The sequence below is a fragment of the Ostrinia nubilalis genome, chromosome 24, assembly GCF_963855985.1.
Source record: "Ostrinia nubilalis chromosome 24, ilOstNubi1.1, whole genome shotgun sequence".
NCBI lineage: Eukaryota > Metazoa > Arthropoda > Insecta > Lepidoptera > Crambidae > Ostrinia > Ostrinia nubilalis.
Window position 1 is genome coordinate 2648585 of NC_087111.1, and position 15538 is coordinate 2664122.

Here is a 15538-nt window from a genome sequence, read left to right on the forward strand (position 1 = left end):
TCAAATCCTTGACCATGAAACCTTAATATTTCTTTAAAATGAGTTGTCTGTTCTAATTTTGCTATATCCCAGCAACAATGCTCCTCGTCGCTTTGTCCCAGCCTACTAAATCGTCGTCATAATAGGCTGGCCACGCGTTACGGGCTTATGGGACTATAAGCCTTTTTCCGTAAGCTTTTTAGGATTAAGTCCTTCGCCTCTTAGTATTTTATTGGACCTCCTACTCTAGTGATTTGGGCTTTTTATGGCTTGGGGCTTAATATAGTATAGTATGTCTTGTTGACAAGGTTTTCCTGAACAAAAAGTTTGTTAAATATCTATGAAATGCTTTGGGTAGATAAATCTAAATCTTTCAATAGTAGACCAACCAAATAGTGGTCATGAATTCTTCTTTGGTTATGTTTATAGGTACGAATTAAGTTTAGAAGTTTTACGAGTAGTTACATTTTCTCTTTTTCCTACATGCCTCGTTAATACACTAGGTACAGCAATTTAGTAAGACAAAATAACACTTTATTGATACCGCTAATGAAGTTTGGCGTGATTTTAATTTACCATTATTTCATATTATGTGAAAATGCTATTACTCCGCCGTTGTGATCGGGTGGCATTCTGTCAATTTGGAATTTAGCGTCTTATACCTAAGTATTATTTCATTTTATGTGAGAGTTTTTTCATTGATAGGTCCCCTATATTGGATCACTAACCACATCTCCTTTGTTATTGCTTGTTCAAAAGGTAAATTCCATAATAAGAAATTTCTCGGTGCAAAATTGGCTTTCATAGCTTTATTTATTACTGCGAAAACAAAAATATTACTATTATCTCGAAATTTAGGTAATATTTTACTGCTCCCACACCTCTACGTGCTTCGAAAGGAATACGGCGAATCACAAAGCCCCGAATAAAATAAAATAAGCTACTTTACAGTATCTTTGAGTATTCTAGTGCTAGCTAGTAGTTCTTTAAGAGGTATATTTGCCTAGTTCTAAGCCGTACCTTATAACACAAAATTCTGCTTAACTTTGGGTCTTGAGATCAATCAAAACTAACTTCAAAAGTGTCTAGTTGTATACTAGTAAGACTCAAATTGGCTTGTCTAAAATCTGTTTTCAAATGCTGACCGAGACTGAGTTAGCTAACCCAAAAGTCGTGCCCTTGAGGCAACTAACTAAGGCTTATCAAGGTGACTTAAAGTGACCATCAATGAGACTCTCTTAATATATGGATTTATTTCTACCACATTTGTATTAAAGCTGTGAAAATTATAAAGGGACTTTTAGAAAGATTATTTGCTAGGAAATAAGATTTCATGTCCTATACGCCATTTCAGTGTATTTAGGCAATAAATAGCGCCTATCTGATAAACATACTTGCTTGAAGTCTTTTTGAAAATCAATGGTTTACTATGACCTACATACAGCCTTCTTCCTCATACGCTACTCTCGACTGATCTTAATGTGCATAGTTATGGCTGCCAGGAATGGGTGCTTCTGTCTTGAATAGGTTTACTTAAATAAACACCGAATAGTTTGCTAGTTTTGGTCTGACGTCGTCTGTTATTGTTGTTTTACACAAAGTACCCTTTAGTTGTTTAATTTAGATACAATATCAAATATGTCAAGGCTTTTTAATTAGATTTTGAATTTAACTACATTTGAGAAGTAAAGTTAAATTTTCGTGTCCAAAATGGAATAATAATCCATTTTCCAGTCCACTTTTTATCACTTCATATGAATTTATTAGGACCATTTACTCATTTATTCAAAACAGTTAAATTAAGTGATCTTTGAAATAACTCACTCAGCTTTCACGACTCCTAAAAGGTGTAATGATTGAAATATAAGTTTAATATAGAAATGCGTTCTAAAGGAGCATGTACCTACAGCAGATGTGGCAGAAATAAAATTGTTACGCGTTCCCATTAAAAGTGGGAACACCACCCGTTGTGCTTTTTTTAGGACTGAACTAACAGAAATGTACGGTCATCAAATTTAAAAAAAAAACTCAAATAAAATATAACCTGAACCATAGCCAGAACAAGGTTTTGTTGTAATAGTGAATAGTCATATTTTTAAAATCAAAAACAAACTATATTTATTTGTTTAGTTTAGACTAATCAAATTAGTTCTTAAAGATGCGTTTAAGGAGCCTTTATGTGTGCTTTACGTCTCATTTTATTTGCCCTACCATCGCTACGAGTCAAACATTTAGCAAGTGCTGAGCTAGATTTTTCGCATTATGTACCTACTACCTATGCGATAAATAAATATTTTTTTTTCTTTTAAATAATAATTTTAGAAGACACAGTCCTATTAAACTCCAAACTTATAGTCACCCTACCACACGTACCCGTAAATAATGTTACACGTCTCGCGAATTAATCGCTCGAAGCGCGAGTGATTCGCGCTAATTCGAACGCGGAGAATGTCCCGAGCGATTGAGAATTTGTGTTCATACTAAGTATTATTAGAACATTGAGAACGCACGGCAGTGAGTTATTTCGCAGGTGAATTTGATTTATTAATAATTATCATGTATTAATATAGATAACTACGTGTGAAATGAAACACTCTTATAGGTTGTTTAACTTGTATTTCAGCACCACTGATTTACACAATTCCGACATTATGACGTCAACCTAATAGCACCTCTCGCTTCGAACGCTCAAATCGAACTGACTGTCCAGCGGCATGCCAGCGATAAGGTAACTTCCCCTTCCATCAGTGAAAGTCGACCGGTTCAAAACGACTTATCGACGGCATGCCCCGGAACTAGTCAAATGCAATACTTATTTCATAATTAGCTGTTTTTTAATTTTTAAAATACTAAAATGTATACAATAAAAATCTAAAATAATTAAATTAAATAATAAATGTGAAATAATTGGATGTAATACAAAATAAATTCTAAAATCATTCTAATGTCTGCAAAATGCCTAGGAAGTAATCAAATAAAGTATTTTAATTTAATAATGGCTTTTTGGGTTCTTCTAAAATACAATACAAATACTAAAATTGTTGCAATAACTATTTAAAAGTAACCAATAATCGTATAAAATACAATATAAATTCTAAAATCATTACATTCGGCCATCCGACACCGTGATGCCTCCCGGCATTCACGTCTAATAAGGATTTATTCTAAAATCATTAATATTACTTTTCAAAACAATATGGAGCATATATAGTAGAATGATAAACAATTCTATGACAACTTGTTAACAAGTGTTTTAACATTAATAATGCATTTTAGAAACTATATTCTTCATATTAAACCAGTAACAAATGTTAAGAAACGGAGAAAAATCTTGTAGGTACTTATACATTTTCACCTAATCTATATTATTCGTAATGACTTATTTTATAACCATTAACGGATATTTGCATGAAATTCAGATATTAATCGTTTTACTTTATAATTTTCTCAAAACTTCTCATATCGAATATATTGGAAACTTCTCTTTTTAAATCCAAATTTTTATTTCACATAAATACACGTCCATTAGATGTTAGTACATAATCAATTTAATTACAGTGTATCTTGCCATGACTGCCATGTGAAAGTTAGTAAGTTTATAAGAACATGTCAAAACGTTAATATTATATCCAATTATATCCATTTGTAACCGTAATCTGGCAAATAATGAATTATGGTCACAATTTATGATTAACACTAAAGGTACTTTCGTCAGAATTATGTATTTCTAAGGCCTCAACATAATTTTCTTCTCTACAAATTTTCCAAGTTTTTGAAACCAATAGGTAGGTACAATTACAGTGTTCTTATTATGCGTTTCTGAATGTCTGTGATGCTCGATTTCATCACGATTAGCGCAACATATTTGCCATCTAGCTGTACGTGGGACCACTAAAAATAATTTGGTATCAACCTTACTGTATCTGCTATTTGAAGAGATTATGATGTTTGGATGGGTTGTCGTCAGATTCTATGACTAAATTTTGGTATTTGGACTATTCGCGGAACTAAAATTTTTTTCTCTTTTTTTTTTTAACGTGGTTCTTAAGGCAGCATAACCAGTAGAAACTTTTAAGTCCTAAAAGATATACACCTTTTTTTTAGCACACACACCACAGCTAGTGTCTCTAACTCATGGAAGTTGTCTTTCATTGAAGATGTCTTTCCTCAGGGGTCGTCTGTGGGTCGACAAAAGTAATAAGTGACTGCTACAGAACTTTGAAGACTTTTCTCTTTATCATCAAGATCTGACTTAAATATGATTTAGAGTTCTGAATAATATTGATAAGCAGCTATGGATCAAGTTAGTCATCTATGGATTTCTGAACCCTTTTCCCTTTTGTAATGAGATAAGTGGTAATGGTGGTATTTGCACATTATTTTTCATCCTGACATCAAAGACTGCACGTATACGTCCTATCTCAGTCAGATTTATAGCAATACAATCGCGATAATTTCACAAAAGAGTATAAAGCTTATCTAACTAATCCGTATCGTATCCATAGCCGAGGGGTCTTTTACAATTCGATTTACATGACATATTGGACATGCTCCAAAAAGCATTGAAATAGCTATTAAAACATTTGCTTTAAGTGTTATTGGACTAGGCGACAAATTACTAAAAACGATTTCACCTTTGCCGTTGTGAATTAAAAAGGCTCTTTTAAACACCCGGTACTTGGCCCCCAGTTCAATTTATATATTAATATTATAAATGCGAAAGTAACTCTGTATACTTGCTTTCACTCTTAAACCACTGAACCGATTTTGATGAAATTTGGCATAGAGATTGCGTCCCGGGGAAGGACATACAAAACAAACAACTGTGACAAACAAAATTCCACGCGGGCGAACCCTCGGCGGAAAGCTATTCGCATTATAAAATATTAGTTTATCTAAACATCCCCTGTATATATTTTTTTTCACTTGAAAATATAGAACCGCCTAAGGCGGGAATCGAACCCACGGCCTTAAGCTCGCCAGGTGTCAAGTTATTTTAAAAATTTAAATTGAAAGGCAACTCTAAACACCAGAAACTATCCTCTGTAAAACTAGAAATTTATGTTAACTGGTATTCACTTGTGTCCGTCATTTTCGTGACTCTCGAAAATATTCTGACCAGGAATTTTATAGAATGTCAGTATTCAAAACCGTGAGAAATTGCAGTTGCGTGAAGTTTTGACCAATAGACGTGTTGACACCACCAGTCAATTGACGTACTTTTAAAAACTGTTACATCAAACTCCCATAGATTTTGTATGGCACGACAAGCAAGTGACGTCACTATTTTGTGAATTTAATCAAACTACTTTTCTTAATTACAATGCGACCAAAAATGGTAATTTACAGGTCATTTCAGATTAATTAAGTTTTCAAGATCAGAATGTCTCTAATAAATTGTAATATCTAATTAATGGGGAATGGTGTCAAATCGTCTATTGTCAGTGAAGTCTGCTTATACATCATCAATCACTAACACTTCTATAACAGCGTCAATCTCATCAACATTTTTGTTTATATTAGCTCTATACACAGAGGTATGACTGATGATTGACCACAACTTTTACAATTGGAATTGATATTGAAATGATCCGCCAAACTATACTTAGTTTCAGCATCGGTTTTGCGTCAACAAGTGCACTCACTACCAACATTTAAAAGGATTTTTCATTTACCAAAACAGTCTCATAGATTTTTTCTTTTTCTGTCATTAAAATAATTACGTAAACTGTTCATCCTTTCAAGTAGTAGGATTCAAAATTTCCTCTAACAGACGTCCGTAGTTCTCTTAGCTAAGCCAATTAACTTAAGTCAAAGACAAAATTCTCTTATTTGCATTAGCTATTATAATAGCGCTCACAAAAATTGTCATAAAAAAATGAAAGACTACTAAAAAAAACAACTTTAAACTTCTGCTCTTATGGAACCTTGACGTTTCATATCTTTTGCTCTACCAAAAAAAATGAATTAAAGTGACCCTAACCTAACATAACCTATCTATTAAACCTTGGTACAGGTACTAAGTTCTTTTTATAGTTACAAATTGCATGACGTTTTTTTTTTTATGACTTCTTACAGTAATATAATATTGTGTTTATTTGAGGTTGCTAACTGATGTAGTTCTTTGAGAAAACTAAATTAGAAGAGAAAGCTTAATTCACCTAGAAAGTACCTATCTAGGTCAGACTAATGTAATCAGAGGTCAGAATAATTCGAAATATGTTTTTGAAGTGGAATTATAGATAGACAAGATATTGTACTTGGCAAAAGAACCTACCGAAAGTCCGAACCGATGACAATTTGAAAATAAACGAATCATTAATTAATTCACTTTACTTGTGTAAAAATATTTAAAAAAAATATATATTTTTATAGCACATTTACTTTAACGTTCCTTTATACGTTATAATCGAATAATTTATTAGTTCCTTTAATTATTACTATTAAAGATTTACTACATAAGCTAATAATATTTCCATTTTACTGTAGGTATGCGTAATAATGTGTGCGCAATAAAAAACTACCAATAAAAAAAATACTTTTCTTCACTAGAGTCTATCAGAAATTTTGCGAACCTCATGAGTGCTCTTTCAGTAGAGCTGGAAGAAGATGAGCTCCTTCGCGTATTTTTCTTCAACCTTGGCCCCATAGAAGACGATCGTGGTGGCGCCTTCTTACTGGACGACGACGACAACTTCGTCCGCTTAGCACGCTTATTTCATCGTCAGCTGACGGGTGTCCCTGGCGGTATACGAGCTCCATCTTCAGCCGTCGTTGTACTCAACTGTGAAATAAAGTACTCGACGAAATAAACTGTGTCTGACCAGCATCAACTCAACATCATATGGAAGCTATGTTCATGTTATATTAAGCAAAGTTTGATTTATTTCTTTTCCAAAAATCTAAATCTCAAAATCTTTTGTTTGACAATTAATATTATGCTCCCTGAGCAAAGTGTAGTAAAATACCATTGTGACATGTTTCTATTATACTTATGCATCACAAATAAAGATTTTGTATTTATATTTGTATTTTATTCAGTGCGACCTACACACACAACTCATATGTGACAACTGGACGGCTTCCTTGTTATGTCAGCAATAGAAGGTTTTTTTTATTCTAGAGACATCCTAAACAATGGGGCCCTTAAGGCGCATCTAGCCTGATAAACTGGAGGCACGTGTAGCCTCGTCATACTAAGTCATAGTCATAGTCCAAGGCACATCTAGCCTAATAAACTGGAGGCGCGTCTAGCCTCGTTATATTTAGTCATATTCAAAAGCGCATCTAGCCTGATAAACTGGAGGAGTATCTAGCCTCGTTATACTAAGTCATAGTCATAGTTATAGTCAAAGTCAAAGCCAAAAGTCAAAATATCTTTATTCGTTTAGTCTAATTAATAGTACTTACAAATGGTCGAATATTTTGTTCTTAAGGAGCCTCTACATGTCTCCTACTTAGTCATAGTCAATGGGGCATCTAGCCTGATAAACTGGAGGCACGTCTAGCCTCGATATACTAAGTCAGTCATGGTCATAGTCATAGTCATAGTCTTAGTCATAGTCTAAGGCGTATCTGGCCTGATAAACTGGAGGCGCGTCTAGCCTCGTTATACTAAGTCTTAGTCATAGTCATAGTCTTAGTCATAGTCTAAGGCGTATCTAGCCTGATAAACTGGAGGCGCGTCTAGCCTCGTTATACTAAGTCTTAGTCATGGTCATAGTCATAGTGATAGTCTTAGTCATAGTCTAAGGCGTATCTAGCCTGATAAACTGGAGGCGCGTCTAGCCTCGTTATACTAAGTCTTAGTCATGGTCATAGTCATAGTCATAGTCTTAGTCATAGTCTAAGGCGTATCTAGCCTGATAAACTGGAGGCGCGTTTAGCCTCGTTATACTAAGTCTTAGTCATGGTCATAGTCATAGTCTTAGTCATAGTCTAAGGCGCATCTAGCCTGATAAACTGGAGGCGCGTCTAGCCCCGTTTTAAAAATAACTATTTCATGCATTAAACGAAATATTCATACGTTTTTCTACTTAAACTTTTAAAATCAATTACTTTTTTAACCAGATAAATAAAAACGTACCTTATGAGCTGTAGATCACGTACCACTTCTGAGTTGAAATGAAACACTCTTATAGGTTGTTTAACTTGTATTTCAGCACCACTGATTTACACAATTCCGACATTATGACGTCAACCTAATAGCACCTCTCGCTTCGAACGCTCAAATCGAACTGACTGTCCAGCGGCATGCCAGCGATAAGGTAACTTCCCCTTCCATCAGTGAAAGTCGACCGGTTCAAAACGACTTATCGACGGCATGCCCCGGAACTAGTCAAATGCAATACTTATTTCATAATTAGCTGTTTTTTAATTTTTAAAATACTAAAATGTATACAATAAAAATCTAAAATAATTAAATTAAATAATAAATGTGAAATAATTGGATGTAATACAAAATAAATTCTAAAATCATTCTAATGTCTGCAAAATGCCTAGGAAGTAATCAAATAAAGTATTTTAATTTAATAATGGCTTTTTGGGTTCTTCTAAAATACAATACAAATACTAAAATTGTTGCAATAACTATTTAAAAGTAACCAATAATCGTATAAAATACAATATAAATTCTAAAATCATTACACGTGGAGAGATTGATTTTCCTGAAATACCTACCTATCCTATAAAAAATGCTAAAACCTTCACTGTAATAATTGTCATAGATAAGTAAGTTAACATTGATTCCAGGAATAAATAGGTAATTTAAGAAGGATGATACCGTGCCTTTAAAACTTCGCTACAATGTAAGTAACAGGATATTAAACCCTTTAAAAAAATTGCTTTTCTAACTTACTTTTTTGGATTCCTTAACCTATCCCAAATAAGAAGACAATACCTGACCATTCGCTAAAGGAATAACCACAGAATCTTAACCATCAACTGTTAACTTATAACTAACATTATACGAGTATAACTTTACTAAGTAGTAGTAATATTAAGATTGTAACTTTAGATGTAATGTATAAGCCCTATAAGGTGTGAAAATAAACAATTTTATTATTTTATTTATTATTAAGTATTATAAAAAAGTTAATGGATTCTACTTACCATACAAATTCCCCCAGTCTTGTAGGCATGCTAATATTGCTACCAACTCCAAATCAAATCTGATGAGTATCTATTTGAAGCTCATATCCTCTTCAAACAACATTCATGCTTCATACTTTAAGGTGCTTTAAGGCTGAGTTGCACCACCTAACTTTAACGGTAACTATAACGATTTTTTTTTATAATGGCAACCAAACCTCTCTGGGAGGTTTATTTCTGCCAATGTCGAGTGAAAAATAATTGACATAGTTATCAATAGAACGTGGGTGTTTCAGTTCTATTGATTTTTCATGGATTTCGTGGAGTTAAGTATGCCCGTAAGCAGGTTTCGAGACGCCAGTGTGTGGGTTGTTCATACGACAACCCACTCGACACTCGATGCGCGCTCAAATTCGAAGTATTTCAATGTTTTTTTTATAATTTATCACTTCACTGCACTTTATAACACAAAATAACACCAAATTTGTACACTAAAGTCCATTAAATAATAAATTGAAACCATTAAAACAGATCGACCATGCTTCCCGTTCAACTACCCTCCACGGAATCCAACTATAACGATAACCGGTGTTTTTTGTAGGAAGTTTGACAGATTTTGACGTTTGTTAAAGTAAGATGATGCAACCCAGCCTAAGACTCTGGAGATAAAATCAATCAATAAATAAACTCAATTTCTATCTCATTAATTTATTTAAGACATAATAATACTATTTGCTATATAATGTAATAGGCTTCTGATTAACGTAATAAATTATATTAAGTACTAATCTTGTACAATATTCTGTTCACTCGCAATTTATTAGTTTGTGCACACTATTCCATTGGAAATTTAATTATCGTAGATATTCACTTTGATAAATACTTCAGAGTCATCAGAGTCGTCTGGCATTGAAATACAGGGTGGCCAGGGAGTTGATGTTCAAAGCTAAAATTTAGATTCCTTATATCAAGGTGTATCTAAATCACACCTATGTATTTATGTTCTACGATTTTGCTTAGTTTAGGAGATAGAGTTAATTTTGTGGTTTATCCTTAACTATCACCTATAGTTGGTTTTTGATTTTTTTCTCTATAATCTAAATATTTTAGCTTAATATTTTAGCTTTGAACCAATTCCCTGGCCACCCTGTATACAAGAAACAATTACTGGGTAGTTGAACTGTTCTGAGTAAAATGATATTCAAGAAAAAGGAGTATTTTTGCCAAAAAATAGACCACATTTTATTAAAGTAGGTTAGGTTACCGAAAATTTTATTCAGGAGTTACTGCTAATGACTTGGCCCAAACTACTTTATATTTCTCGCATAATCTCTGAATTCAACCTCGTAATTTTCGTTCACAATAGAATGTCTTGACAAAACACCATTTCTTTAGTATTGAAGTTTGCGAATAAACATAATCTATTTGTTTACCTCAAATACATCACACGAAACTTTCAGGGAACTCGTAGTCTACACTTTTAGACTTCTGGAAGCCTACCACACAATCCACCTTTATTTTTTGGTACGACACAGCTTTTTTAGTCCCCTGATCAACACTTTTAGCTTTAGCACTATTGATTAACACACTCCGTCGAAGCGAGTGAGTCCGGGTCAGATCTAGCTCAACATCAGACCTATTTTTAATATCGGAATGACCAATAAATCTTTCACGCCGTTTATGCTCTATATCTACGGTAGTTTCCATATTACCCTCGCTTCTCATACGGTTCACTGTAACCGGTTTTGTCGTCGAACACACAGGAGCCGACTGCTGCCTCACAAATGTACGCTTGCTAAAAATCTTGTCGAAAAATCCCCTTGAATCTACATTACTTGTTTCACCATCTTTGCCTTCAGATTCTGTATCGCTTTTATCAACACTGCCTCTATGACTAAACAACTTCTTTAAGCTATTGGTCGTTCGAGATAAACTGCTGCTAGTCGTTGAGCCATTGGTCACAGTTCTTTTCACTCTCTGGCTTTTGATGTCTTTCTTTCTTCTGTAGCAGATGCAGATAAACACTTTGCAGAAGCCGATACGGAATTTGGACGACATCAAGTTATACAGAATAGGATTTATAGCGGAGTTTATGTACAGCATAACTCTGGAGAAATAGAGAATGTTGTACCATTTCTCAGGACTCAATTCGTTCGGCAGATCCGAAGGTGCTACTATAATCCATAATGTGAGCACTCTGTAAGGCATAAGGCATAGGAAAAAGCACAAAACTACGGTTCCAAGCATCAATATCACTTGTTTTCTAGCTCTGGTGTTGTAAGGATCGACAGTCTTGTTCATGACGACCTTAGAGGCGGCATTGATGAGGTTCTTGGCGATGATGCTGTAAAGGATGATGAGGATGATCAGAGGGAGGGCGTAGAGGATGATGATGATGGCGACGAAGAAGGTGATTTGCCAGAAGGTGACGGCCTGGGTGAAGCACTGCGCGAACTCGGCTCCGTCTTCCTTCACGATGTGATGTTCAGCGATGGCCAGGATCGGGCTGCAATGGAAGAAATTGGAACATGTATGCGCTATTTACAGAAGATGCAGAAGATTCTAGTTAAAGATACATTGGAAAAGTCTAAACAAGTAACGGTCGTACTCAGAAATATAATTTTCTTTCTATCGTCAACATTCTAGTTTAAAAAACTATTTTTACATTTGCATTTTAAGCACAAATTGTAGTGTAACATATACCTAAGTGCTGAGTTTTTTCTGAGTACGACACAAAGATAGAAACTGAAATCAAACGTATAGAGAAAAATTACTACAAAATCTACGTGGAAAGTTAAAACAAGTAAGAAACAAAAGAATGTTAAGGAATATTGACGGTAATTTTGCCCTCGGCGATACAATCTATTAGGGGAAATCCCAGCCCAAATTACCTCTTAATAAATGTAGGTACTACCCCAAGGAGTCATTTTTGGATTTTATTAGATGTACAGAAAGGGACGTATAAAGATAAAATATAATAAAGTGTTATCTAGTTTTAAAATTAAGGTTTTACATTTAAATTGTCAAAGTATTTTATAATAATATTTTTGGGTATATTTATGGGGCGAATAACGATAAAATATAATAAAAAAGTGTTATGTAAAAGTTTTATAATTTATTTGATAATTTATCTGGTTATAGTGTTAGTATATTCATTAATTTACATTATTGCTATTCTATAGTATACTCGAATAAAAATGTGAATCGGTGTGAGTTTCTAAATAAAAGTGAATCGAAAGATTGAAGAAGTCAGTACATGCATGACATGCAACAGTGCAACACAAAAGCAGGCAACAGTGACTATACGTTACAAAAACAGTGAAATGAAGACAAACAAACATACAAATAAAAGAGTACATAATTCAGCTGTGGACACTTAAAAATTAAGACGGTACAAACCTTGGTAATCTGTGCCTTTTTCGATTGTCATTTGACTTATTCGTTCGCTTTTTTAATATTTTATTTTTAATTTTATTTGTGGTTTTCTTGACGACATGGCCAGCAGTGGAGCTTTTGTAGCAGTTTTTTTTTTCATATTTAGAGGTCATCTACTTCATACGTGATAAATAAAAATACAAGTACATAACCTTCTGGACTTCCCTACTTCTTAAAACCTAATTTAAGACATCAAAAGAAGTTAATGATTTGAAGCCACTTAGTTTTAAAAAATCAAAATCAAAATGTTTACGCAACACACGCTAAACATTCGTCAAAAGATAACAGCTTGACAGCGCTATAAAAACAGGCTTTAGCGCCATCTATTATTCAGAATTGAAACTAAGACTACATGCATATCTAGTGCTGTACTAAACGGTATTAACAGCATTCAGTACCCAGTGCTAGATTTAAAGAAATAACTAGGAACACCCGTTTTCTAAGAAAATCAACATTGGTCAATAATTATGTTCTAAATATAGATGGTTTGGAAAATAAATAATGAAAATAGCAGAAAGATTTCAACTTGATTGTTACTTCAATAAACACAACCATGAACGTTTAACCTACATTTAACCCACGCAAATCTAAAAATACCCTACCCTTTTCTCAATAAAGAATCCTTACTGTTGTTCCTGCAAATTGGCATATCATTCCCTGAGTGAAAACAAACAATACTGTAAGTTATTGCATTCAACGCCATCTATTATTGAGCTCAGGAACCAATATACTCGGGCACAATGCTCACAGGAATGCAGCTCCTTGCAGACAAGCGAGGAATTCAAATTGGGAATTGTTTAGAAAAATACCGTGTATTTGTGTCTCTGGAGCAATTTAAAATGGTACAGATTAAAAATGTTGTGTAAACTGGCGACTTTGACATGTAAATTTTTTAATCTGTATTGCCAGTCATAAGCAAGTCAAGATGTTTGCGAAGTATAAGTACCTAATTGATTTAGGCAAATATTTCAACTACGAGTATGTACGTGAAAAGTTGTTGAAGCGTACTTAAACGACAATGTCTCATACATCACTGTGTATGAGTTTTAACTTCGTCATTAGCATCATTACTTGCAAAGTCAGTAATTTCTGCCCAAAATGGCTGCCATTAATCCGCGTGAACTGTGAAATTGTTTCGACAATAAACTCAAAGTTTTGTTCCCGACAGCTTCGTGAATATTAACGCTCACATCCTTTTGTTCGTGTGATCACTTTACATTTCTCGATTTTGGTTAATGTGCTGCTTAGATCAGTGTTTTTCAACCTGTGGGTTCTATAGGGGGGTCGCAAGAGGTCGTAAAAACTACCTCAGTAAAAAAAAACAGAAAGGTTTAAAGCTAGATTTATCCGAAATCTAATTATGCAAATGCATAAATGTTGTATAGATTGAAGAATTTGGTGCCTACAACATCTTCGTAAAAAGTAAAAAGCGAACGGTCGGGGGGTCGCTAATTTTTTTTCATACTAGGGGGGTCGCGTAATGAAAAAGGTTGAAAAACACTGGCTTAGATGAATGACATGTTTTTAAGCGTGACGTTCAGACAGAGTAGAATAGAACCGCCCCCAGACTTCGAAGAATGTCGTAAAAGAACAATATGTGAACATCAGGCATCTCCAAACTGCCTGGTCAGAGCATAAAGAGTATAGGATGAATCCTTTATTTGCTTACTGGTAAATTAAAGAGGGCGGTACGCCTGAAGTTAATGGCCTTAATGATGGCGCTTCTTCTCTGCACTTGCCAAATGTTGGTTTCGAAGCGCTGGTAGGGTAAAAAGATTATGAGACATGTAGAATGTAGAGGCTGTTTGAGAGCAAAATATTCGACGATTTGTAAACTATTTAAGTAATCTATTCAAATAAAGAAATGTTGACATTGACTTTGATTTTATTTAGGATGCTAAAGACATACTCTTGATTTTAAGTCCCATTATATCGAACCCTATATCGTAGTTGGAAGTCTTAACTCTAGCTCTACCATTGTACTACGGTGCTCATTTAGTAGAGCATTGTAACTCCATAAAACTAATGGAATTACTTATTGTATACTTAAATTAGTTATAGCTGGTACTACTTATAACCATGTTGTAAAGTTTCATCACAATCCGTTATGAAGTTTTTCCGTAATACGTCACACATCCATTACGTCCATCCATCAATCCTCACATAAGTATGGTAAAAGTTTAGTTTACCTTTAATACTAAGTACGAGTAGTAGGATTTATTCTTTTAAGAAGTTCCTATTAAATCAAATCAAATCGTTTATTGCATAATGTAGGTACATGCAGGTCACTCAATAAAATATTGTTCAGCTAAATCATACCATATCGGCATGCAACAGAATCAATTTTTCGTGATTTAAGAAATTAAGAAATTATACAAATAAATTAAATTATTACTTAGATGATGCCATACTTCTAAAATATTTTATGTAACAACGACCTTAGATAGGTTAGTTTTTTTCCGCGAAAAAGTGACAACGTTGTTTATTAAATTATGTGTTTTATCTTATCACCTTATTCGGGCTTATTTGTTCAGTGATTCGGGTCAAAAGCTTCGGATCGTCCGGTTATTATTTAGTTGACTGAGTTTAATACACTGTACACTTGGAACATTTTATCACAAAAACTATGTTATTTTTGTTGTGTTCCATCTTTATGCGGTAGGTACCATTGTTTTTAGTGGCGTCGTCTATAATAGTCTATACCTGCTCTACAGTGTTAATCAAAATTGTTGTTTTTTATTTAAAAAATAGCTGTTCCTAGATATTTAGAGTTGGCTGGACAAACAATTTAATCTATGTTATTTTATCATCATCATTTCGTCCACTGCAGAATATTAATCTCTCCCAATCTTTTCAGATTGACCGGTTGGAAGCGGCCTGCATCCAGAGCCTTCCTGCCTTTATAAGGTCATCTGTCCACCTTGTGCGCTTACCGGTAAGTTTTAAAATCTCTAACTATACGATTTTGTGAAAAATATTATTGGCAGGTAGTTGCTAATTGCTCATAAGATTTATTGTCTATGGTGCATAATCT

At 34.0% G+C, this 15538-nt stretch overlaps 2 protein-coding genes across 2 annotated transcripts in view; both read right to left on the reverse strand.

Annotated features, from left to right (window-relative positions):
* The window catches only part of LOC135083718 (uncharacterized), a 42076-nt gene that overhangs the window by 19067 nt on the left and 7471 nt on the right, over positions 1 to 15538 (reverse strand). The window lies entirely within an intron of this gene.
* LOC135083708 (thyrotropin-releasing hormone receptor) overlaps positions 9774 to 15538 on the reverse strand; it is a 91256-nt gene continuing 85491 nt past the window's right edge. The window contains exon 4 of the mRNA XM_063978419.1: positions 9774 to 11575. Within this exon, the coding sequence (XP_063834489.1) occupies positions 10513 to 11575 (1063 nt within the window). The 3' untranslated portion in view covers positions 9774 to 10512. The remainder of the gene's footprint in view (positions 11576 to 15538) is intronic.